Consider the following 26595-nt stretch of genomic DNA (forward strand, 5'->3'; position numbering starts at 1 on the left):
TACATAGCTTTGTAAACGTAATGTTAACAGCAATGTAATCAGCCATATCTCATCTTCTCAGCTGTTGTGGTGCATTTATAAAGGCATGGGTTAACGCTATATATGAACGCACGCTCAACATTTGTGTCTACAAAACACAACCGCTAACATAATGTTAATGTATGCATTAACACAGTGCTAACAAACTAATTGGGGCATCGGTGACTGGAGACCAAGAGAAGGTGACTGGAGACCAGAGATACTTAATAGGTTTTTTAGCTCCGTTTATAGGAAAGAAGAAAGAACTTCTGACGTGGGTGGTGACAGTGTGGGTCATGCACCATGTAATATACTAGACTGGCTGAATGTAGACATGATCCAATCTAAGCTCAATAAAATCAATGTGTACAAGGCTCCTGGACCAGATGGGTTACACCCCAGAGTTCTTAAAGAACTCAGTTTTGTTATTGCTGTACCGCTGTCTAAAATCTTCAGGGATTCCGTAATGTCTGCTGTGGTACCAAGTGACTGGCGCAAGGCAAATGTGGTGCCTATATATAAAAAGGGCTCTAGAACTTTACCAGGCAATTACAGGCCTGTAAGCTTAACTTCCATTGTGGGGAAATTATTGGAAGGGTTAGTAAAAGACTACATACTGGAGTACGTGACATCAAATAGTATAATAAGTGACAGCCAGCATGGGTTTACTAAGAATAGAAGTTGTCAAACTAACCTTATCTGCTTCTATGAAGAGGTGAGCAGGTACCTGGATGGAGGAGCATCTGTGGATATTGTGTTCTTGGTTCTGATGGGTAAAATTAGGGCTATTGGTTTGGCAGAAATCATTTGCAATTGGATTGAAAACTGGCTGAAGGATCGTATCCAGAAAGTTGTGGTCAATGATTCCTACTCGGAATGGTCACTAGTTATGAGTGGTGTACCCCAGGGTTCTGTGCTTGGCCCACTACTATTTAATGTATTTATTAATGTTCTAGAGGTAGGAATTAACCCCTTCACGCCGCAGCCCTTTTTCGATTTTGCGTTTTCATTTTTCACTCCCCACATTCAAAAATCTGTAACTTTTTTATTTTTCCATGTACAGAGCTGTGTGAAGGCTTATTTTCTGCGTAACAAATTACACTTCAAAATGGTGGTATTTAATATGCCATGTCGTGTACTGGGAAGCGGTAAAAAAAAATCCAAATGCAGTGAAATTGGTAAAAAAAAAATGCATTTGTGCCGTATTCTTGTGGGCTTGGATTTTACGGATTTCACTGTGCACCCCAAATGACATGTCCACTTTATTCTTTGGGTAAGTATGATTACGGGTATACCAAATTTGTAAAGGTTTTATAATGTTTTCATACATTTAAAAAAATTAAAACCTCCTGTACAAAATTTTTTGGGGGGATTTTGCCATCTTCTGGCGCTAATAACTTTTTCATACTTTAGTGTATGGAGCTGTGGGTGGTGCCGTTTTTTTGCAGATTTTGATGATGTTTACAAAGTTATCATTTTTAGGACTGTGATCACTTTTTATAGAATTTTAAATTTTTTTTTTAAATGGCAAAAAAGTGCCATTTTCGACTTTGGGCGCGATTTTCCGTTACGGGGTTAATCACAGTGAAAAACCGTTATATTTTGATAGATCGGGCATTTTCGGACACGGTGATACCTAATATGTTTATGATTTTTACTGTTTATTTATATTTATATCAGTTCTAGGGAAAGGGGGGTGATTTGAATTTTTAGGTTTTTTTATTATAACTTTTTTATTTTAACTTTTTTTTATTTTTACTATTTTTCAGACTCCCTAGGGTACTTTAACCCTAGGGTGTCTGTAAGATCCTATCATATACTGCCATACTACAGTATGGCAGTATATGTGGATTTTACTACTCATACATTACAATGTGCTGACAGCACATTGTGATGAATGGGTGAACCCGAAGAAGCTTCGGGTCTTCGTGAGACCCGAAGCTACCATGGCGACGGATCGGATCGGATGGCGGCGCCGTCTTTTTTAAGCCGCCGGCAAAGGTGCGATCAGCGGTAAAACACCCGCGATCCCTCTCCATGTACCGGGACCCGACATGTGACGTACTATTACGTCACATGTCGGGAAGGGGTTAATAGCCCTGTGTCTATTTTTGCAGATAACACCAAACTGAGTAGTGTAATACAGTCTATGGAGGATGTTTATAGGCTGCAGGGTGACTTGGACAAACTGAATGTTTGGTCATCCACTTGGCAAATGAGGAATCAAGGTTTAATCACCGGAGGCGACAGGGCTTTATTACTATGAGAACTGTCAATCTGTGGAATAGCCTGCCTCAGGAGCTGGTCACAGCAGGGTCAGCAGAGAGCTTCAAGAAGGGTCTAGATGCCTTTTTCACCTAAATAACATTGATGGTTATGTTATAGAATTGTTTCCCCTAAATCCCTTCCTCATCCAATCCCTTCCCTTCCCTTTTTTCAACCGTATAAACTATATAAAAAAAAAAAAATTATTACTATTTATTGATTAATCAACCACACTGATACATAAATTGTATCGTCATCTCATATACCTTTAAGCTTTGCCCGGTGGCACGCATGAGTTAGTATTTAATTTCTCGGCATCCCAGCCCATATATGGGAACCGCGGAATATGGTACTTGGCACCAATTGGAATTACATATTCAATATACATCTTGCTATCTATCCATGCAATGTCTTCTTTTGCCATGTATAGTCCAGCTGTTCTCATACCACACTATATACTTTTTTCTATACTCCCCGATAGCAGTGTATATATATGGGTATCATACCTGTCCGTTTGACTTGTAATGACAAAACTCCCGATTTCTTCATGAAGTTCCAAAGCATGCGCCGATTCAGCCACTCACTCCACTGACTATTCTAAGTCCAGGAGCATGCGCATATAGCGCTGCTCCGACGACAATAATAGTTTGTCAGCTGACATAGTCCAGCTGACCTGATACATCCGTCGGGACGTCATCACCAAGCCCATGCCCGCTATCCCCTTAGGGCGTCACCACCAATCGGACCTATCAGCTACTTCTCCTTGGGAGGTGTTTCTGTTTTCCTTACTGGCTCCTGGAATGGTAAGCGGGAGGAGTTTCATCTTTAAATGTTCGGCGTTGTCTCGCCGCTGACACTAATAGCCCTACCCCTGATGAAGCCAGCTTGCTGGTGAAACATGTCGGGGGGCTTATGTGTAACTTCTTTTTAATCAGCAGTACAGTTAGGCTCTGAGTCATATCCACAGTATTCAATCAGTTAGCTCGCATTTCTCAGTTACAGCATAGTGTGGCTAGCAGAACGCCATTTATTCACAGACTCCTGCTGTGTAGGGCTCTGGTCATTTTATATGACTAACCCACATACACTTACAGGAGGTCAGTAGAAATTGGTCCGTCAACTCTCATACATAGATATCAGTGAAACGTCTATTGGAACTTATGTAGTATTATCCACGAGAGGATTGTGGACAGATGAATATCTGTCACAATACCCTAGACCAGTGATGGCAAACCTTTTAGAGGTCGAGTGCCCAAACTGCAACCCAAAACCTGCATATTTTTTGCAAAGTGCCAACAAAGCAAATCATACAGTAACTTATTACAATCTTCTTGCTCCGTGCTGTACCACAGCTTTTAATGGGCCTGAGGACACCAATACCTTTTTCAGAAGGAGAAGAAATTTGGATTGCCACTGGAGCTTCCCTTGACAGCCCCCTGAACAAGAAGATTCAGGGATCACACAGAATGATAACCTGACCCTATCCACACCTCCTCTCTCTTACTGCAGTCTCAGGAAGACCAGGATGCTCCACATTAAAATAATGCTAAGCATGGAAAGTCCTGAAACTGCAGGAAGATCCCTGTCTGGCAAACTCTGCCATGGGGCAACAGCCTGAGTGCCCACTGAAAGGGCTCAGAGTGCCACCTCTGGCACCCGTGCCATAGGTTCGCCACTACTGCCCTAGACCAAGCCACCCAAAAACAACCCCATATATTGGAGATCCAGCGGTAGTCTGTCACCTTGCCCACTACGCCACAAATATGCCTAAGTGACTTTAGATTACATGCCTGATGCTAATGTGATACATTAGGAGGGAGTAAATACTCCTCATTGACCCATTGAGCCTACTCTACTGTGTTTTTAATTCCCATCCTCTAAAGCATTTTGCAGTAATGCTTCCACACATATTTCTTTTTTAATTTGACGTTTAATAAAAGTGACGTTTTACAACAAGACATTACACTTCTTTGTCCGGATATGGGTATTTTTTCTGCCAATGGCAGCTTTATGTCCTTCTGTATAATAAACCCCCTGCCGCGACAATTGGTCCATTTTTTTGTGATATAATCTATTTTTGACTTTGGGCGTGATTTTCCATTACGGGATTAAGCACAGTAAAAGTCCGTTATCATATTTATATAGCGGGCATTTCCGGACGCGGCGATACCTAATGTGTTTGATTTTTACAGTTTATTTATATGTACCGTATTTTCTGGACTATAAGGCACACATAAAAACCTAAGATTTCCTTAGAAATCCAAAGTGAGCCTTATAGTCCGGTGCGCCTTATGTATGGAGGAGGGCAGTGACTGGAGGAGGGCAGCGGACCCTTCTTACATAGGTCCCCGCTACCAGAGACCAGAGACAGCAGATCTCCAGCAGGAACGGCAGACCACGCGGCACGAACAACAGGCGCCATAGCGCGAACCAACTTCTGCCGCGTGGTCTGCAGTTCCCGCTGGAGATCTGCTGTCTCCGGTAGCGGGGACCTATGTAAGTAGGGTCCGCTGCCCTCCACTGCCCTCCTCCACCTGACCCCCTTCCCCATCTCCCTGTGTGACCGCTTACCTCAACCTTGCCGGGTCTGTGGAGAGTCACTGGTTGGGACCTCTCCGCTCGGCTTTCAGGCCACGCCCCCGGACCTCCTCCTAACCCTGCGCCTTATAGTCCGGTGCGCCTTATATATGAAATTATCCATGGTACCTGGCCTTTATTGAGAATGCGCCTTATAGTCCGGTGTGCCTTATCACCAGGAAAATACGGTATATCAGTTCTAGGAAAAGGGGGGGTAATTTGAGTTTTTAGGTTTTTTAATTATAATTTTGTTTTTAAAAACTTTTTTTTTATTTTTACTATTTTTCAGACTCCCTAGGGTACTTTAACCCTAGGTTGTCTGATCGATCCTATCATATACTTCCATACTACAGTATGGCAGCATATGGGGATTTTACTTCTTATACATTACAGTGTGCTGATAGCACATTTTGTAATGCATGGGTTAACCCGAAGTAGCCTCGGGTCTACCGAAGACCTGAGGCTACCATGTTGACGGTTCACCGCTCCCCATTGACGTCAAGGGGAGCGGCGATCCTCGGAAAGATGGCAGCGCCCATGCGCCGCCATCTTTTTGAAGCCACCGGCAGCTTTGCCGGCGGTGATCAGTGGGAAAACACTTGTGATCGGTGCTGGCACCAATCTTGGGAGCTACCGGTAGCCCGTGAGCCTTCTCCATGCACCCGGCATGTGACGTAATACTACGTCACATGTCAGTAAGGGGTTAATAAATGGAATATAGGTATATCATATGTACTGTATTTCCCATTCTACTGTATACCAATTATTTTTATGATTTTTTACAATACCCCTTCCTTGTTATTCGTATTTTCTGTTATCCCACTTAGTCATTGTCCACTTAATAAATGTGAACTTGTCCCTGAATTGCATTGTGTTTTTAAGACTTACAATAAATGAGTTCGAAATTTCCAACTCTGAGTGCCCCACCTGATTGGACCACATACATAGACTACTTTCCAAATATCCAGTAGTGCGGCGACACCACACAGGATATATCCTTCGGGAGGCAGCACCTGACCAATTTCATTTCTAAACAATTCATAGCGTTGTGCCTATCCTAGTACAACCATGCATGGTGAGTATAATATTCACCCTCACATTTAATTCTATATTCAAAGATGTCACACTATAAGCGCTCTCTCTCTGTCCTATCTTGCCGCACTGTACTACTCTCATCAGTTGATATGACACTCTTTTTTCCCTTTTAAAACGATTGATATGTTCTTTTAATAAGCCCCTCAGGTACGTCTTCAGTACATCCCATACCACCCGAATGTCCATCTCGTCTATATTTCTACTAATGAAAAATTGAATTTCTCCACTCACATCTAAAATGTCCTTTACAAGGCCAAACCAAAAGGGTTTAAACTTGTAAAAGACAATACCCATCATTTGCCGTTTTAATGTAAGACACACCGGAGAATGGTCTGACAAGCCCCTTATCCCCACGACTAATTCACTTCCAATCCTAGGGCCAAATCAATCCTTGATAAACACTCATGTGACTTAGAATAACACATAAAGGCTTTTCTACCTGGATTTCTCCATATATCTCTACAACCAAGATCGCATATCAATCTACCAAACAGTGTATCAGTCTGCTGTACATTATAGGAGTGGGGAGTTCTACCCCTCATTTTATAAAGCCCCTCACTGATCACATAATTAAAATCTCCTATCAAAAATATTGGGACATCTTCATATTTGGTTAATAGCTTCCCAATGTTAACTAAAACATCAACTGGCGCTGTGGGGGAGGGGGGGGGGTTAGATAGATACCCACTAACACCATTGAGAGGCCATTCAGGAGCCATATAAGAATTACATATCTACCAAGATTGACTATTTTAACTTCCTGTTCTTCAAAGCACACCTTTTTACAGATCATTTTGCTCACTCCACAGGCGTAAGCAGAGTAAGTAGCATGATAATAATGACTCAACCAGGGCTTTGTCAATTGCCTACATGTATCACACAACAGATGTGTTTCCTTGAGACATATCTCAATAATATTTACAAATTTGCCACTGGCAAACTAGATTACCCATATCCAGACACACTATTGTGTATTTAAAACGTAACTTTTATTTTTGTATCTAATAATATACCCAAAATTAATGGCAAATTAAAGTGCTTGGTACTCAAACTACTGTGGTGATTAAAAACACAGTGTCACACATACTCATAGGTATAGCCAGGCTGAATAAGCTAATAATATGTCCGTTGAAGTGCTGTCAATAGTTATTATACTTGTGGCTGTGTTGGATGAATCAACGCAGGGTGTCCCTTTATGATTATTGTTACTCACTCCTGTGTCAATGTAAGTACCAATTAAGTATCACAGTCACAACATTTCTGATGTGGCTAAAAATTATCTGGTTGTGGTAAGTGGCAACCTCATTGACACATATGTGGGAGGTATTGCAGCTACAATGCTTGTTGCATCAAGTGACCACTGCGCTGGCTCAGTTTGCTGGCTCAGATTGTATATATTGTGTATACACTGGGGGCTACTCCTGATGCTATGCTACTATCGTGCTAAGAATCACAGCTGCAGACTGTTTCTAAATATCACATCATTCGCACGATGGTCCTAGAATAGGCAGATCAGAGTAGCGCTGTCTACTCCCAGATCTCAGATGTAGCAGACTTTTCAGCCTCTGTCACAGCTCACATTATCACTGACTCTGCTGCACACATTCACACATAGGTCCCTAATAGGATCTAATGGGCTAATAATAAACGTGGCAGGAAACCGCCGAGGATATAAGGACTCCCATCAAGTCCGTTGATAGCCAATAGGAGATAAAAGATAGATACTGACCTCCTATTTCGTGGATGGTGGTAGGCTTACCACTATGAGTGACAGGTGGACATGTGGCTAAGGAGGCTGTGTTATGGGCGGGTAGTCCTCCCCACTCACAGCCACTGTGTAGCGGAGAGGGATCGCCGACACGCCCGCTGTGTAGGCGGGTCCCGTTGAGTCACGTGTCTGTTCGTGCAGTCAGCTGACCATCAGCTGATTACATCACGTGATTGTTCTCCGCACATGTCATCTACCTTACACTCTGTCCGCCAGAGGTACCAGTGTCACTCAGTTCTTACTGCATTGTGGATCAATATGTGTCGCCTATCCACTTCGTTTATAATCAGAAGTGATGTATAGAATAAAGTAGAGAGGTATTAGTGGCATATGTCCATATATAGATGTAATTATTTTAGATCAGTGAGACCTCAAGTGCTTAGTCGGTAAGTATATATGTAACGCTAAGATGGCAGTGAGCATTCAACCATGTAAGATAGGTGTGACAGATCTACTTTTAAATAAAGATCTAAAAAACATCAAGAATGGTGTAGAGCCTTCTCCAAAGCTAAAGGTACGGAGAAGAACACACTGTTCCAAAATAAGTTGCAACCCACCCAGCAAACTATTAGATGCATAGGCACGTTTGATGCCTATGCGGATACCATCAAAAAGATCTTTCACAGCTATTGGCCAATACTTACTGCTGATCCGGACTTGAGGGAGAGACTAGCGGATAGACCAACGATTACATACCGCAGGGGCCCCAACTTACGGGATGTCCTTGTGCATAGTCACTTCATGGAAGCTCCAATATCGATCCAGGAACACAGGAATTCAATCACTGGGTCCTATCCATGCGGCTCTTGTTCGTTTTGCCATCTCATGCTGAGAACTAAGACCTTTGTGAATCCAGCCAACAATGAAGTTCTACATATCAGGCATTTTTTCAACTGTAAGAGCATAGCGGTTGTGTATGTGGGTCAATGTACCTGCCCACGCCTGTATGTTGGCAAAACTATACAACAACTGAGAAGAAGAATCTCCAGCCATATAATCTCAATCACGACAAACAAAGACACCCCAATTTCGAGACATGTAAGACTATTGGAGGGCAAACCAATACCCTCAGATTCTGGGCTATCGATCGGGTTCAATCAGGACCACGTCAGGGCAATATTGATCGGAAACTTTTACAACTAAAGTCTAGGTGGATACATCGCCTCAAATCCCTGAGCCCGACAGGCTTAAATGAAAGGTTTACATTTGCGGCTTACCTATGAGCACAATATGCGGCTAATACTGGTATCTTATTGGTATAAATCTCTACACCTTTAACATTCACTTGGCTCAAACCTGAGGACTCAGCTCCTTCCTTCCGCTGCCTTTTGATTATACTTCTGACAAGTCCTCCCCTTTTGATATGTTACCATGTACCAAAGCATTGGACCTACTGGACTTTATTGATAGTCGGAGTGACCTCCCTATAATGGGCTTTGTCTATATAGGTCAGATGTGCCTCTCTCATGTAAGATCATACGAATCCCTTATGTATAATACAAGTATATTTTCCAGGTGTGCGGCGAATGACTACACCATTCTTGATGTTTTTTAGATCTTTATTTAAAACTAGATTTGTCACACCTATCTCACATGGTTGAATGCTCACTGCCATCTTAGCGTTACATGTATACTTACCGACTAAGTACTTGAGGTCTCACTGATCTAAAATAATTACATCTATATATGGACATATGCCACTAATACCTCTCTACTTTATTCTATACATCACTTCCGATTATAAACAAAGTGGATAGGCGACACTTATTGATCCACAATGCAATAAGAACTGAGTGACACTGGTACCTCTGGCGGACAGAGTGTAAGGTGGATGACATGCGCGGAGAATAATCACGTGACATAATCAGCTGATGGTCAGCTGACCGCACGAAGAGACACGTGACTCAACGGGACCTGCCTACACAGCGGGCGTGTCGGCGATCCCTCTCCGCTACACAGTGGCTGTGAGTGGGGAGGACTACCCGCCCATAACACAGCCTCCTTAGCCACATGCCCACCTGTCACTCATAGTGGTAAGCCTACCACCATCCACGAAATAGGAGGTCAGTATCTATCTTTTATCTCCTATTGGCTATCGACGGACTTGATGGGAGGAGCTTAGTCCTTATATCCTCGGTGGTTTCTCGCCGCGTTTATTATTAGCCCAGACCCTGATGAAGCCAGTATACCTGGCGAAACATGTCGGGGGGCTAATGTAGTATTTTAACTAGCAGTGCATCACTCTCTAGTTAGCCAGAGCTTAACCAAAACAATTGATCCTATTAGAGACCTATGTTTGAATGTGTGCAACAGAGTCAGTGATAATGTGAGCTGTGACAGAGGCTGAAAAGTGTGCTACATCTGAGATCTGGGAGTAGACAGCGCTACTCTGATCTGCCTATGCTAGGACCATTGTGCGAATGATGTGATATTTAGAAACAGTCTGCAGCTGTGATTCTTAGCATGATAGTAGCATAGCATCAGGAGTAGCCCCCAGTGTATACACAATATATACAATCTGAGCCAGCAAACTGAGCCAGCGCAGTGGTCACTTGATGCAGCAAGCATTGTAGCTGCAATACCTCCCACATATGTGTCAATGAGGCTGCCACTTATCACAACCAGATAATTTTTAGCCACATCAGAAATGTTGTGACTGTGATACTTAATTGGTACTTACATTGACACAGGAGTGAGTAACAATAATTATAAAGGGACACCCTGCGTTGATTCATCCAACACAGCCACAAGTATAATAATTATTGACAGCACTTCAACTGACATATTATTAGCTTATTCAGCCTGGCTATACCTATGAGTATGTGTGACACTGTGTTTTTAAAGGAAACCTACCATTTAGAATGGCAGGGGTAAGCTGTAAGTACCGAGCACTAGCTCAGGGTGAGCTGGTGCCGGTACTTACTTTCGTTAGTGTTATAACTTTGTAAACTTTAGAGCAGAAGAGGCTTCGGCGCTGCGTGCGTCCGTGCGCGCGCAACATCTCCGCTATTTCCTATGTAGGCGCGCACACGATCGTGCGCACGCAGCGCCGAAGCCTGTTCTGGTCTAGAGTTTAAAAAGTGTTAAAACCGCGATACCGCGGTTTATAACACTAACGAAAGTAAGTACCGGCACCAGCTCACCCTGAGCTGGTGCACGGTACTTAAAGCTTACCACTAAATGGTAGGTTTCCTTTAATCACCACAGTAGTTTGAGTACCAAGCACTTTAATTTGCCATTTGCTATATTATTAAATACAAAACAATAATAAAAGTTACATTTTAAATACATAATAGTGTGTCTGGATATGGGTAATCTAGTTTGCCAGTGGCAAATTTGTAAATATTATTGAGTTTCGTATCCCTGCCGACACATAAGGTCCCTTTTAGTTTTTGTATAGTATTTGAAAGTTAGGGTTATAATCCTCCTCATCCTGGACCTCGGAGCACAGTCTCTCCGTTATATCTTCCCCATCTACTTTCTTTGGAGGGTAGATATTTGAATGCATATTGACGCCTTAACCCTTCTTCGCTGTTACCCAACCCCTTGGTTCTAGCAGTGCCTATTAGCCCAGCTACTTTATCTTTATTCTGGATTGTCTTACAGTCTTTGTGATATGGCAGGATTCCTATCAGAAGCTCTTAATTTGGAAAGTATAACCCAACAGGCCACACAATTTTCTACAGAGGACCTACCTCTCAGTCAAAGCAATATCTACTTAGCATTTAATGACATATATAAAACCTACAAACAGTACATTACAAAAATTGGTCTACAGGGGTCTCCGTATACAGATAAATCCCAATTCACATCAGGGAGATCCTGAATTTCTAAAATGGTGGCAGACCATCCTAACGGAGAACTCTCTACGTATGATAGAGTATTTGCATGCATATGAAAAAAACCACCTCCTCAAACTACAGGAGAAATTACAAAAAGAAATATTATTAGCTTATTCAGCCTGGCTATACCTATGAGTATGTGTGACACTGTGTTTTTAATCACCACAGTAGTTTGAGTACCAAGCACTTTAATTTGCCATTAACTTTGGCTATATTATTAGATACAATAATAAAAGTTACGTTTTAAATACACAAAAGTGTGTCTGGATATGGGTAATCTAGTTTGCCAGTGGCAGATTTGTAAATATTATTGAGTTTCGTATCCCTGCCGACACATAAGGTCCCTTTGTTTTTGTATAGTCCTTGAGACATATCACATCCGGTTGATGTGATGGGCCGAGATCTATCACTGATTTCCTCTTTAACTTCTCATTCAGGCCTCGCACATTCCAGGATAATATTTTGACAACTATTAAACAAAAAAATTACCAAAGGGAGCCGTTCCTTATTGATATATTGCTTATAATAACTCAACCCTGCCATCAACCGCTGTTGCATCATGAAGCATTTGTAGATGCCCAGAATAGTAGAAACTCCTGAGAACTGAGCTTATTTGGAAACTACACCCCTCAATGAATTAATTTAGGGGTGTAGTGAGCATTTTACTTCCACAGGGGGACCCCAAAGATAATGCATAATGGATAGTGCATAGTATATATCTATTATGGAATCTTGTGCCCAGCTCATACCACTGGAGACAAACACCCCAAAAATCATTATGCGTTCTCTCCTGGGTACAGCAAAATCCTATATGTGGCAATAAACTATATGATAGGCACATGGCAGGGCTCAAAAGGGAAGGTGCGGCATTTAGCATTATGTATAAGAGACCATGCAATTTTATTTGTGTCCTTCCCAGGCTAACAAATTGTAGAACTTCTACTAAAAAGTGCTGCCCTGGTACAATGCATGTGGCGTCGTTTCTCAAAGTACTGGCACACCCCCCTTAATGGTCACCTCTTGAAACTCCAGGAAAGTTCCCCTCTGGCTTGCATATCGATGTTACAAGTATGCATCATACAGTGCCATCTGTATGATATGCACGGCCAACTTCTTGTACCACACCTCTGATTTCCGCATGGCATTAGAAAGTTGAAGCACCTGGTGCGACAAGTCATCTCCTCCCATGTACTGTATAAGCCAAGTTTTTCAGCATAAAAAATGTGCTGAAAAATCTCACCTCGGCTTATTTACGAGTCAATAAATAAAAAAAATACATAATCACCTTCCGGCGTCCCCGATGCTCGTTGCGGCTTCTCGATGCTCGTTGAGGATCTTCTTCGGGCTGGCTATATACTAAAGGGGGCTGGATAGCTGTATGCTTAAGGGGGCTGGATGTATACTTAAGGGGGCTGGCTATATACTACTGGGGGTTGGCTATATACTACTGGGGGCTGGCAGGCTATATACTACAGGGACTGTCTGGCTATATACTACTGGGGGTTGGCTGGCTGTATACTACAGGGGCTGTCTGGCTATATAATACTGGCATGTGGCTATATACTACTGGGGGCTGGCTGGCTATATACTACTGGGGGCTGGCTGGCTATATACTACTAGGTGCTGGCTATATACTAGAGGTGGTGGCATGCTATATGCTGCTGGGGGATGGCTATATACTGGGACGCTGTGACCAATGCATTTCCCGCCCTTGGCTCATACTGGAATCAATAGGTTTTCCCAGTTTTGAGTGGAAAAATTAGGGTCCTCGGCTTATACTTGGGTCAGCTTATACTCGAGTATATACGGTAATTGTTATAATCCAATATTCAGTAAGGTTTGTGGGTTTCTGTACTGGTTCCTCATAATGGGGCAGGGGTGCTGGTTTGCCGATGTATTGTTGTTGCCGATGTGTACAAGGATCTCTTTCTTGTCCTTGGACAGGGTTGCTGCATTGTTCCCAACTTTCGTGCCTTCTCAGTTTTTCCCCTAGGAGCAACTTTGGGAGACCCCTTTCATTACTTGTTACAGCGCCGCCCACTGCAATATTTCTGGAATCGAGGCACTTGAATAGTGTAATACTGATATAAAAATTGTCCAGGTAGAGGTGGTAGCCCTTGTCCAGTAGTGAGGATGCACCAATCCCACACTACATTTGCAGCAATACCCAGGAAGGTGGGGGGCATTCTGAGGGTCCTTCCCTTCATATACCATGAACTTGTATGTTTACCCTGATGGACTTTCTCACAGCTTATACAACTTCATGCTATGGCATGATTTGGCAGGTACTGGAAGAATTGAAGTCTGATTCTTAATCCCTTAATGACCTGGCCCTTTTTTGTTTTTTCATTTCCATTTTTCACTTCCAACCTTCAAAAATCTGTAACTTTTATTTTTACACGTAAACAGCTCTGTGATTACCTTTTTTCTGCATAACAAATTGCACTTCATAATGATAGTATTGAATATCCCATGTCGTGTACTAGAAAGCAGGAAAAAATTCCACCAAATGCAGTCGAATGGTGAAAAAAACGCATTTGCGCCGTTTTCTTGTGGGCTAAAGTCTGCTTTACTCTTTGGGTCGGTACGATCACGAGGATACCATATTTTATAGGTTTTATAATGGTTTTATACATTTACAAAAATTAAAACCACCTGTACAAATTTTTTTTCAAATTTTGCCATCTTCTGGCGCTTATAACTTTTTCATACTTTGTTGTACGGAACTGTGTGTGGTGTAATTTTGTGCAACTTTTGATGACGTTTTCAATGCTGCCATTTTTAGGACTGTACAACCTTTTGATAAATTTTATAGATTTTTTAAAATATTTTTCAAAATGGCAAAAAAGTGCCATTTTTGACTTTGGGCACTATTTTCACATTATGGGGTTAAACGCAGTGAAAAACCGTTATTATATTTTGATACATCGGGCATTTTCGGACCCGATGATATTTATGATATTTACTGTTTAGATTTATATCAGTTCTAGGGAAAGGGGGGTAAGTGGAATTTTTAGGTTTTTTTATTATAATTTTTTAAACTTTTTTTTTTCTTTTACTGTTTTTAAGACCCCTTAGGGTACTTAACCATAGGTTGTCTGATTGATCCTACCATAGTAGTAGTCCCATATACAGAATGGCAGTATATGGGAATTTTTCACCTAATTCATTACAATGTGCACATTGTAATGCATGGGTTAACCCGAAGTAGCCCCGGGTCTTCCGAAGACCCGAGGCTACCATGGCGACGGATCACCGCTCCCCGATGACGTCAAGGGGAGCGGCGATCCTCGGAAAGATGGCAGCGCCCATGCGCCGCCATCTTTTTGAAGTCACTGGAAGAGCCAAGGCTATCATGGCGACCGATAGTCGCTCCCTAATGACTTCACAGGGAGTGCCGATCATCACCAAAATGGCGGCGCCCATGCACTTCTATCTTTTTTAAGCCATCTGCAGTATTGCCGGTGGCGATCTACAGGTGTTAGCAGGTGTTAACCTGCTTTCAGTGTTAACCCACCGCGTGGGTGTTACCGGTAAGTCTTTGCTGCAGTATGCAGTTCGTGAGCCCTCTCCACGTAGCCGCCAATGCATGCCATACTATTACGACGCGCGTCGTTAATGGGTTAATTGTACCCAGTTTTCCAGTTCCAGTTAACAACCGGTGCGTGGAGTTGCAGCCACGGAATACCCAGCAGGAGAGACGAGATGGGGCGTGGCATCACATAAAAGGACAGTCTTTCCTTATGAAGAGCTCTGACCTGCAGGAAGCTAGGCTCAGTGCGGTACCAGATCAGAGAGAAACTGAGGAGATAACCAGGGGCTTCTCGAGAAGGACCACAGGGATGTGATGCCAGGAGACCAGACCAGTTCCCCGCAGAACCGGAGTCCAGGAATGCAGAGACCTGGACCTGAGTGCGGGTGCCAAAGCTGAGGAGCACAGGAACAGTCAGGCGTGGAGAAGCTTTGCTCACACCTAGGGACGCTTCTCCCAAGAACCCTAGGTGCTGGCGTTTCCCAGACATTGGGGACGGGCTGAAAAAGTCCCTATGAAGTGCTCCAGACTGGCACAATACAAGCAAATATTCTCCTGACGTCGACTGGAACGTCGAGTCGAGTTTTGTCCACCTGCATCGGCTCCTTTATAGACAGTACGGCCATTGGCCAGAGCGGCCTTTGAAAGGCAGGTGCCAAGCAAGATGAACGTCAAAACCGGGTTTGTGGATGCTCGAGACGTAGCTCCTCATTGCGCTCCATAAACCGCACATCAATCCGAGTGGCCAGTGTGATGAGACCAACCAGAGTAGACGGCAGGTCATGAGCAGTCAATGCGTCCTTAACTTATGGCGAAAGTCCTTTTTTAAAGGTCACAGACATGCCACATCAGCACCAGAGTTTAGAGGCCACCATGTGTAACTGAATTGCATACTCTCCCACGGACAAGTCCCCTTGGCGCAGGTTCAGCAACGCAATCTCAGCTGAGGAGGGACGTGCAGGTTCCTCAAACACAAACAGGAATTCCGCCAGGAATGCAGTGTGAGTAGCAATGAACAGATCGCCTTTGTCCCAAAGAGGGGTAGCCCAACCAGGGCCTTCCCGGAGAGGTGGCTATTGATGAATGGATCGCTCTGTGACGAACTGAGATGGCATGAGTTCCATGTGCCGGGAGCACTGTGTAATAAAGCCCCTGCACAATCCCATCATACTTGGTGCGCATAGAAAGTCTCAGCCTAGGTTCAGCTGCAGGTAGACAAGCCAGGTTCGCAGGAGAGGTAACAGGAGTCTGAAGCTGTTGCTGAGTGGCAATCAACTGCTGCAGCATAGTGGCAACTTGTCCAAGTTGTTCCCCTTGTGAAACAATCTGCTGGGACTGCTGGACCACAATGGTGGTAAGATCAGCCAGTTTCGGAAGCAGAACCTTGGCGGGGTCCATGGCTGGATTTTATGATCAGGCTTCTGGGGTAGTGAACCCCCTGGACCACCGTGGATGATGACTCAAGCCGACACCTGGGACCGCAATCTAAGTGGCAGCCGGTCTTCACCAGAGCCCGCCGCAAAGCGGGTCGTTCTTGATGTGGCGTGGTGCTACCAGGTCGTTCCACAGATGCGACTTGTCTGCGGTGGCAGCCAAGGTTGAGGTACACAATTGGCCCTCAATCTCGTGCTCAGGGACAAGCAGATGGTCAAGCCAGATGGCAATGATGCAAAGTCGGAAGCTGAGCAGGAAGTAAGAGCTGACAGTGAAGGGGCGAGGTCAAGGGCAGATCCGAGGTCACAACGGGAGGTCAGAACACATATAATGCACAAGGAAAGCTTTCTCATTGGCATGAAGCTCAAAGTTCCAGCGTGGAATGCTAGGAGCAGCCGGTCTTCATGGAAACCCGGGAAGTGGCCAGCGCCAAGCAGCAGCACGCTGGCCCTTTAAATTTGGAAGGAGCCACTTACTTACCTCCCTAATCTCCCACTGCCTTTTTGGTGTGGCATGTGGTACAAGTATTTTAGTGAAAACTATCCTTTGAGGTTCTTGCTCTGCATGCCAAACCAAGCACCCAGCAAACAACACACTTGGGCTCATTTACTAAGGGTCCACTAAGAGTGCATTTTTGTCGGGATTCCCGACTATTTCCGCTTTGCGCCGCATTTAACAGCGGATTTTGCCACATCTGCACCGGCTTGTCCGCCACACAAATCTGGGGGCGGCCCGTCGTACAACCCGACGGATTCGGACTATGCACAGGATTTAACATTTCAAATTGTGTCGCAAGACTCACTTACAAGCACCGGGAAGAAGAAGGGGAACTCTGGCGGACCTCGGCGGGGAAGCGACAGATGCAGGAACTCGGGCGCATGAGCTTCGTGAATCACGCCGGACTTCATCTTTGTCAGACCGTCCAGATCGGGGTTCGCGACAGGACCGGGTAAGTAAATTTGCCCCACTGTTCAGTATGCACACTCTTTGTGACAGATTGCCCTGTCTGTTCCCCTAATAATGGAATCTCCCACTACCAGCACCTGGTTGACATTGCCTTTGCTCCCATTATTACTGGAGAAGACAGTCCCCTGGTTGCTAGAGGTCATGTCTTGTTTCAGAATTGCTACACCTGAGCAAATATCCCCCTCATCTGCTAGCTTGGCAAAATACCAGATCAGGACTAAACTCCCTGCAACTCTCCCCTCTACCCTGCCTTCTACATGTCACCTAACTAGCTGCCCCCTCAAGCTACACCTTCATACTTCCATACTTATTTAGCCAGCCAACCCCCAGTAGTATATAGGAAGTTTGAAGGTGCATGTCACCCAACTAGCTGCCCCCTCACTCTGCACCTTCATACTTCCATACTTATATAGCCAGCCAGCCCCCTATAGCATATAGTCAGCCAGCCCCCTATGGTATATAGCCAGCCAGCCCCAGTAGCATATTGCCAGCCAGCAAGCCCCCTGTAGTATATAGCCAGCCCCCTGTAGTATATAGCCAGCCCCCTGTAGCATATAGCCAGACCCTTTATAAATAAATAATACTTGCCTACCTGCGCTCACTGCAACCGCCTGCCATCTCCTGTGTTACCTGCGTCCTTTCACTCTTTGCCAGCGCCTAAGCAATGACGTCGGCAGCAGCGCCTGGGTAATAGAGGGAGGTGACTGCATCCAGCAACCAGCAATATGTGTATCTTAAAGATACACACAGCACTGATGTCTGTCAGGATTGGCGGTAGCGGATCCTCTGGACTACCGAGGACGTAAGCAAACACCTGGGATGGGAGTCCCAGTTTTGGCACCCAGTTTTCACCAGAGTCTACTGCAAAGCGGGTTGGACTTGCTGTGGCATGGTACCACCAGGTCGTTCCACAGGTGCAATTTTATCCGTGGTGAGAGCCAAGGCGTAGTACAGAATCTTAAGGCAAACTCGTGGTTGGGGACAGGCAGGAGGCCGAGACAGGCAGCACAGCATCAAAGTCGGGCCGTAGCAGTAGGTCGGGACAGGCAGCACACAATCGGGAACGGAATCAATGTCACAAGGGGAAATCAGGATAATCGCATAGGGCATAGAACAAAGCTTTCTCTTAGGCATAGAAGCACAAAGATCCGGCAGGGGACACAGGAAGGGGCAGAGCCAACGTGGGCGCACCATAGGGGAAGGGAGCGCATGGGCCGGACCACGTGGAGCAAAGAGACCGCCATTGGAGTCTGGAGAGGTGAGTCAACAGGCAGGCAGGCTCCAGTGGCACGGTAAGACACACGGTTGTGCCCATGACCCGGGATATGGGTCGCAGGGGCACCCATGCATGGGACAATCTGTACGGAGGGCTGGGACGTTGCTCCAAGGTACAAATGTTAATTTTTACAAAGTCTACTGCATCAGGTTTTATAATGATAATTTGCACATACTCCAGAATGTTATAAAGAGTGATCGGCTTAGCAATTAATTGCAAAGTCAATATTTGCCTAGAAAATGAACTTTTTCCCCAAAACACATTTCAACTTCATTGCAGCACTGCCTTAAAAGGAGCAGCTAACATCATTTCAGTGATTTTCTCCATTAACACAGGTGTGGGTGTTGATGAGGACTGGGCTGGAGATCAATCTGTCATGATTAAGTAAGAATCACACCAATGGACACTTTGAAAGGAGGCTGGTGCTTGGCATCATTGTTTCTCTTCTGTTAACCATGGTTATCTCTAAAGAAACACGTGCAGTTATCATTGCACTGCACATAACTGGCCTAACAGGGAAGAGTATCGCAGCTACAAAGATTGTACCTCAGTCAACAATCTATCGCATCATCAAGGATTTCAAGGAGAGAGTTTACATTGTTGCCAAAAAGGCTCCAGGGTGCCCAAGAAGGACCGGCAAGCACCAGGACCGTCTCTTAAAAGTGTTTCAGCTTCGGGATTGGGCTACCAGCAGTGCAGAGCTTGCTAAGGAATGGCAGCAGGCAGGTGCATGCACTGTAAGGCGAAGACTCTTGGAGCAAGGCCTGGTGTCAAGGAGGGCAGCAAAGAAGTCACTTCTCTCCAGAAAAAAACATCAGGGGCAGACTGATATTCTGCAAAAGGTACAGGGAGTGGACTGCTGAGGACTGGGGTTGTTGGGGTAGGATTTAAGATATCCTCTTTTAGTGTGTGTTGGCTGTGTTTCTAATCAATAAGCATGCAAAGAATGACTTGCTAAAGATTTGCTAAAAATCTGCACTACGCAGGTTTATTTGGTTTCACAAAACTATATAGAAAAAAATGGGAAACGGAAGAGGGAGGAGAGTTCCCAGCTTATGAAGTCTCTTGATTGGAGAACTTCCCTGCTTGACGCCAGGATAATGCATTTTTGAAATTCTTTAGCCTTGATGTTTTGGTTATGGTCCACGATGCCAGCGCCATGTTAAAATGTATTTTATGTTACAATGCTTTTAAGAAAATAAGACAAGTAGAAATGACATGATTTGATCTATCAGCTAGGTTTACCTTAACAGGGTAAAGTCATTTTCTCTGATGAATCCCCTTTCTGGTTGTTTAGAAAATCTGGAAAACAGCTTGTTCGGAGAAGACAAGGGTGACGATACCACCAGTCTTGTCTCATGCCAACTGTAAATCATCCTGCAACCATTCATGTGTGTGGTTGCTTCTCAGCCAAGGGAATCGGCTCTCTCACAGTCTTGCCTAAAAACATATCCATGAATATACAGAATGGTACCAGAATGTCCTCCAAGAGCAACTTCTCCCAACTGTCCAAGAGCAGTTTGGTGATCAACAATGCCTTTTCCAGCAAAAAGGAGCACCTTGCCATAAAGCAAAGGTGATAACAAAATTCAAGCATTGATTGTGCAAGAATGGACTGCTATCAGTCAGGATTTGGTCCAGAAGCTGATTGAGAGCATGCCAGGGAGAATTGCAGAGGTTCTGAAGAAGGGTCAACACTGCAAATATTGACTTGCTGCATTAACTCATTCTGACAATAAAAGCTTTTGTTACTCATAATATGATTGCACTTGTTTTTTTTTATCACATACAGAAATATATCTCACAAACACACATAAACCAGAGAGCAACAGAAAATATAATATTTGTGTCATTTTCAAAACTTATGTCTATGACTGTACCCTTTGATTATTTCCTTGAGAGTTGTAGTTTAAAAACTAGGGTCACTTGTTGGTTTTATTTTTTTTCTTTTTCCCTTAAAAGCCTCTGGATTTGTTAGCACATCCTTTGTAATTCTCCAAGCTCTGCCTGAAATACACATGGTGCTTATCATTGTGGAGCCCTGTTGTATTTTCTGGCTAGCGTTTAGGATTACATATTTGGTCTTTCTCGCGTCAGGAAACATGCCTTCCTAATCAGAGAGCTGACATTTCACATACTGGGCATCACATAAAGGACACCGAACTTGTGTATTTCCAGAAACCATTGCAATTTTCATCTTGGGCATCCATTGAACATTATATTTGGAAACCACCAGTATGTCCAAATTCTCACTATACGACTTGATAATAAACATATTACACCTTGCTAAATTCTCCAAGCTGTGTACTTGGGGTCAATCTTGGGGTTCTGCTCTGTTTTGTAGCACTAAAGCTCTCCAAATGCATCTTGACACATGTAAAGGATTTCTGTCAAATTTGGCTTCTAAAAGGCCAACATCCTTCTTTCTCTCCACTACATGCCCATACAACATTTTTATGCACATGTAGGGCACTTCTACACTCAGGATAAACATTTTTATACATTTTGTGTTGTTTCATCTTTTTTCCTTTGTGGCTTACAAATTTTAGGGTAAAACTAACTTTTTTGGAAAAATGTTCATCTTTTTCCTTTTAGGCACCTCATTGGGGCAGCAGAGAGCTCCAGGAAGGGTCTAGATGCCTTTTTACACCTAAATAACATTGATGGTTATGTTACTATAGAATTGTTTTCCATAAACCTCTTCCTCATCCAATCCCTTGCATTCCTTGGTTGGTTGAGCTTGATGGACATGTGTCTTTTTTCAACCGTATAAACTATGATAATATGATGAAAAGGTGTATTTCAATTCACTCCAGTTTGGTATAATTTTAATATGCAGGAATTTATCACTATTACTAAGCAGACTTTTTGGAGAAGGTAGAATCACTATGGAATATATGAGGGAAAAGGGTTTATTCAGGGTTTATCAATTATACATGCTGCTCAAAGGGTGGAGAAATATAGAACAAGTTTGGAGTTACACGAGTGTATAGAAATCATAAGATTAGGACATAGGCATAAATGATCATGTGAACTTTATAAGGTTTAGTGAAAAATATTTGGAATAATGAATATAGGAAAGAAAGGGAAAAAGAGTTAGGCTGCTTTCACACAGTACATTTGGGGACTTATATCCGGCTGCAATTGAATAAGATGTGAAAGTAAATATGTTCTGTTTGAAGCACATTTTTTTGTCATCAAAACAAAATTTTATTTTTTTTAATAAAATTTTAGGACTTTGAATCAAAATAGCTTGAAGGCACCTATTTCTATAAACTCTTTAATGGAATTTTAAAATGGGGGCAAGTGTCTGCTTTCAGCAAAAGATATGGTTTATTGGGGTTTAGTATAATTCTTTTTGCTGCAATTTTCCGTTTTATTTGTAAACATCAAAATTGTAAAAAATGCTCTGGCCAATAACGCAACTAAATTGCCAGAAATGCCTGGCAGTGAAACGGTTAATGAAGGGGCGCCAGCATGAACATTTTATCAATGAGTGGATTACTGCATTGAACATTTTATTAGTGAAGGAACTGACATGGACATTTGATTAATGAGAGAAGGCTGCCGTGGACATTTTATTAATAAGAAGAAGCTCTGTGGACATTTTATTAATGATGGGAGGTTGCTATGAACATTTTAATAGTGAGGGTATGCAGCTGTGGGTTTTAACACAAAAAAACTGGGGAAAACCTATTAACCTATAAGCCTAGGATGGGAAATGAATTGGTCACAGCCTCCAACCAGTATATAGCCTGCCAGCCCCTGCCCCCCCAGTATATAGCCTACCAGCCCCTGCCCCCCAGTATATAGCCTGCCAACCCCTCCCCCCTAGTTTATAACCTTCTAGCCCCTGCCCCCCAGTATATAACCTGCCAAAACCTGCCCCCCATATATATAGCCTGCCAGATCATGTCCCCCAGTATATAGCCTGCCAGACCCTCCCCCCCAGTATATAGCCTACCAGCCCCTGCTCCCCAAGTATATAGCCTGCAAGCCCCTGCAGTATATCGCTTGCCCATCCCCCCCAGTAGACACCTGACCAGCCCAAAGCCTTTAATTTTAAAAAATTAACACTGTACTCACCTTTCCGATGCCCCCGCTGGTAAACTTTTTGCTTCAGATGTTCTGTTGCCTCTTCGGGTGCCTGCGCACAGCCGGCAAACACGATGAAGTTGTTTGCCTGCGTCATTGTTTGTGCACCACTGGCATCAAGCAGGGACCCGAAGAGGAGCTGAATGACCCGAAGAGGCACCGGAGCATCCAAAGCAAGAAGAGGACCTACGGGGGTTTTTGGAAAGGTGAGTACAGTGTTGATATTTTTATTGATTCAAGCATAAGCCAAGTTTTTTTCAGCACAGTTTTTATGCTGAAAAACTCAGCTTATACACAAGTATATACAGTATTTCATTGATGAGGGGGGTCGCATTGTTCACCCTAGGCTTATACTCGAGTCAATAAGTTTAGCCAGTTTTTTGTGGCAAAATTAGGTGCCTCTAGTGTGCTCATCCTTGAATATATATATTTTTTTTCCTTGTGGTAAAAAGGCCAAAGACAAGGGTCTATTATAAACTGGGGGGGGGGGGGATTTCTAAAAAAAGGTGTATTATAATGTCCACCTTATAATAGAAAAAGGAGCAATATCAGGTGGGGGCTACATAAAAGGTTAGGATTTGCGGTAAGAGGCACTATACCGGGGGCTACAGACAAAGGGGCACTATAAAGCCGGGCTGCAAAAAAGTGGGTAGCTCTAGGAAAGGGGGCTTTTTAGATCATTGCCTCTGGAAAATGGGACATTATAGTGGTAATGGTTAGATATGGCAACATTGAATAAGCAGTTAAAGGGTGTTGTGCTGAACACTGCAATTGAGCTGTTTAGTAAGGGGGCGATTACACGGCCATGTGCTTGCTCCTGACCAGATCCCAGGCAAGCACAGGTATGGGAGGAGTAGGTGGGAGGGGTGAGCGCTGTTCAGCTTTTCTACCTCCATAGGCAGAAGAGAGTCCGCCTAATTTGGTGACCATGTGGGGACAAACCGTGTGCTCACCATGAGTATGAAAGGTGAAAACTTATATAATGCTGTTCCTAATACAGTGCCATTTATCAGATCAGTTGCAGGATCGGTTAAAATAATAGCCATAGGTTTAAAAAGTATTACATTTAGTTCGGGCATCCTTTTATTTTTCTCTCCATTTTGCTGTGAAAATCTGTGTGTCTTAAAAAAGGGTGTGTGCATCAATACAAGTAAAAAAGTATTTCACATAGTGTTTTCTTTCCATTTTTTAGTAATTCTAATTTATTTGCTTATCACTTTTAGTAATATTAATAATTTTGTTTGAAATCTCGAAAAAGTATTTGACATTAAAAACCTTAAAACACAACTAATATCCAGTATAATTTTAAAATGTTTTAATAAAACTATTTTTTTAAGCCTAAAATAGTGTGGCTGAAAAATAAAATGGAAATAAGAGAAGATCCAAAATTTCGATCTCTGGTAAATCAAGGAGTTTGTTCTCTGGAAATCCGCAGGCCTTGTCCTTTTGATGGTGGTGTATACACATGCAAAGCGATTAATCCTTTGGGAGAGGCCTCTGTAGATTGCAAGCTGAATGTCAAAGGTAAGGACATATGTAATATCGCACTGTGAAGTCAACTGTGGTTGTCCAATGATAAATTGCTATCCCCCTGCAGTTTCATTAATTAGTAGGAACAGGACACCCCTTTTCTTGATCGGCAACAGTAGGAAACCCCACTGATCAGATTGTTATCAAATTTATCGGAAAATCCTAAATATAATTTTTTAAACTGAAACACATGTTAAGATTTGTATCTGTTTAAAGGTGTTGTTGGGGAAGAAAAATATAGCGAAAAATATAGCAAAAAATAAACGAAGCACAACGATTTTCTTTCTAATTCAACAGTGTTTCTCAGAAGAACATACCAGAAATATTAGTGCCAAAGTGAACTGGGCCTCAAGCTCAACCTGATTGACATGTTATAAACTTAAACCTGTCACCACATTTTTCACAAATACAGATAGTGACAAGTTCCCATAATGCCCTATTAAGTAAAGGCCACCCTTCTTTTAGACAAAAATAGTTTCCCTCACATCCCCATATAAATCATCTTTATGTTATCTTACCTGGCATCACAGGGGGCATGTCCTGCTCTGCAGGCCCCTTTCACTACTCCTCCCCATGTCCTATTTCTCTCCATTCAACACTTCAAGTCATGTGACCAGGGTGATATAATCTAAGGGCCTTTATCCAGTTCTTATCTTGCTTCAATTAAGGCATACAATGATTACACGTATATACAGTATATGGGAGGAGTGGCCTAACTATGGAGGCCTCACCCAGCACCCGGCATCCCGTCACTTATGGGTCCTAAGTAGAGGGGGACCCTGCAGAACCCCGTGCCAGCCCAGCCTCGGGTCTCAACTAAGGGCATAGCCCGCTTTCTGACTTCAGCCCCTGCAGCGGTGGCTTCCACGAGGACAAAAATGGTGGCATCAGGCGCAGCCGTGTGCAAGTCAGAAAGCTCTGTGAGCCGAAGCACTAATACGTCCCTGGGGACCGCCGGTGGTCTCCCCAGGAGTCTCAGGCACCCCTCTTACCGGCAGACATCGCTGTCCCGACTCCCGGCTCTCCCGCTTAGTCACAAGCGGCCCCTCTCATGGCCGCAGAACACAAGAGTCGGCTGGCAGCCAGCTCTAGTGGACCGGGATCAGGGCCGGATGGAGGTCGAGGTGGAGCAACAGGCAACAAGGCAGGTCAGATCGTCCTCCCCAGGCACCCAGTCCCAGCTCCAGTACCTGGTCTGGGAGAGAGTCAGGACACCATGACCAGACTCCTCGAGCCCCCAGCTTGCCCACAGTCACACCCGGACACTCCATGCTGGTGGTGGTGGAGGTCCATTTGGCCTTTTCCCCATTGGGCCATCTGTATCCAGTGGACGAGGCCCAGAGCAAGGCTCTTCCATTTTCCCCAGGACCGGAATCATAAGGGGATTCAGACCCTGGGGCCTCCCTTCTCCCAATGCCGACCCTTCTTGTGGGTCCCCACGCGACATTGGTTGGCCCCCCTCCCCTGGCCACAAGCACCAGATCTCTGGTGTGGCCTCAACAGCCCCCTACATGCATGGGGAGCCCTACAGTCCCTGACCAGAGTCCTGCCCTCAGGCCCTCCAAGAAGGTCCATCGGCTCCCCCCCCCCCCCTTTTCATCAACCAGAAGCGTTCATCTCTTGGGAAGCTGTATCTCAACCTCACATCCTGCGTTCTCCGGCTTTATCCCCGAGGGAATTTGTGGCCACCCAGACACCGGGGAGAGGCACATTACCACTCCCTCTGGCCTTCAGCATCGAAGGCCCACAAGCCTCCCCTGGGCCCATGTACCCTGCGTCCGAGTGCCACGAGTCATTCCTACTTGCCCAGGCCATGGAGGGTTTGACGGACCTGAGTACGCTAAAGGCACATTTGAAGGCCATCCCGACCAAGGAGGAGATGGAATGCTATGTGTTTTGCCTTGAACAATCCTACAGTGCTGAGATAACGGAGGAGGTCCAGCAATTACAGGCCAGAGTGACTGCAGTGGAGAATACCCAGACTGCTTTACAGGACCAAGTAGACAACCATTCTGCGACCCTCGATGCCCAGTCCTTTCAACTCCAATACCTGTCTGACCAACTAGATGACACCGAGAACAGGGGTAGAAGGAACAATATCCGCATACGTGGGCTTCTAGAAGCGGTAGAATCAGACCAACTACATTCAGCGCTCTGCACCCTCTTCAATTCCGTCCTGGAGGTCCGTGACGACTGC

The 26595-nt window shown here is 44.1% G+C and overlaps 1 protein-coding gene across 3 annotated transcripts in view; it reads left to right on the top strand.

The window, feature by feature from the left end:
* Positions 1 to 26595, top strand: part of IGFN1 (immunoglobulin like and fibronectin type III domain containing 1) — a 743161-nt gene that overhangs the window by 288354 nt on the left and 428212 nt on the right. Inside the window, exon 9 of one of the 3 annotated variants that reach the window (XM_072137224.1) lies at positions 24206 to 24392. The exons of the other annotated variants lie outside the window; for them this stretch is intronic. Coding sequence (XP_071993325.1) covers positions 24206 to 24392 — 187 coding nt within the window. The remainder of the gene's footprint in view (positions 1 to 24205; positions 24393 to 26595) is intronic. 3 annotated transcript variants of the gene reach the window in all.

Source organism: Engystomops pustulosus, chromosome 2, assembly GCF_040894005.1.
Source record: "Engystomops pustulosus chromosome 2, aEngPut4.maternal, whole genome shotgun sequence".
In the NCBI taxonomy this organism is placed as follows: Eukaryota; Metazoa; Chordata; class Amphibia; order Anura; family Leptodactylidae; genus Engystomops; species Engystomops pustulosus.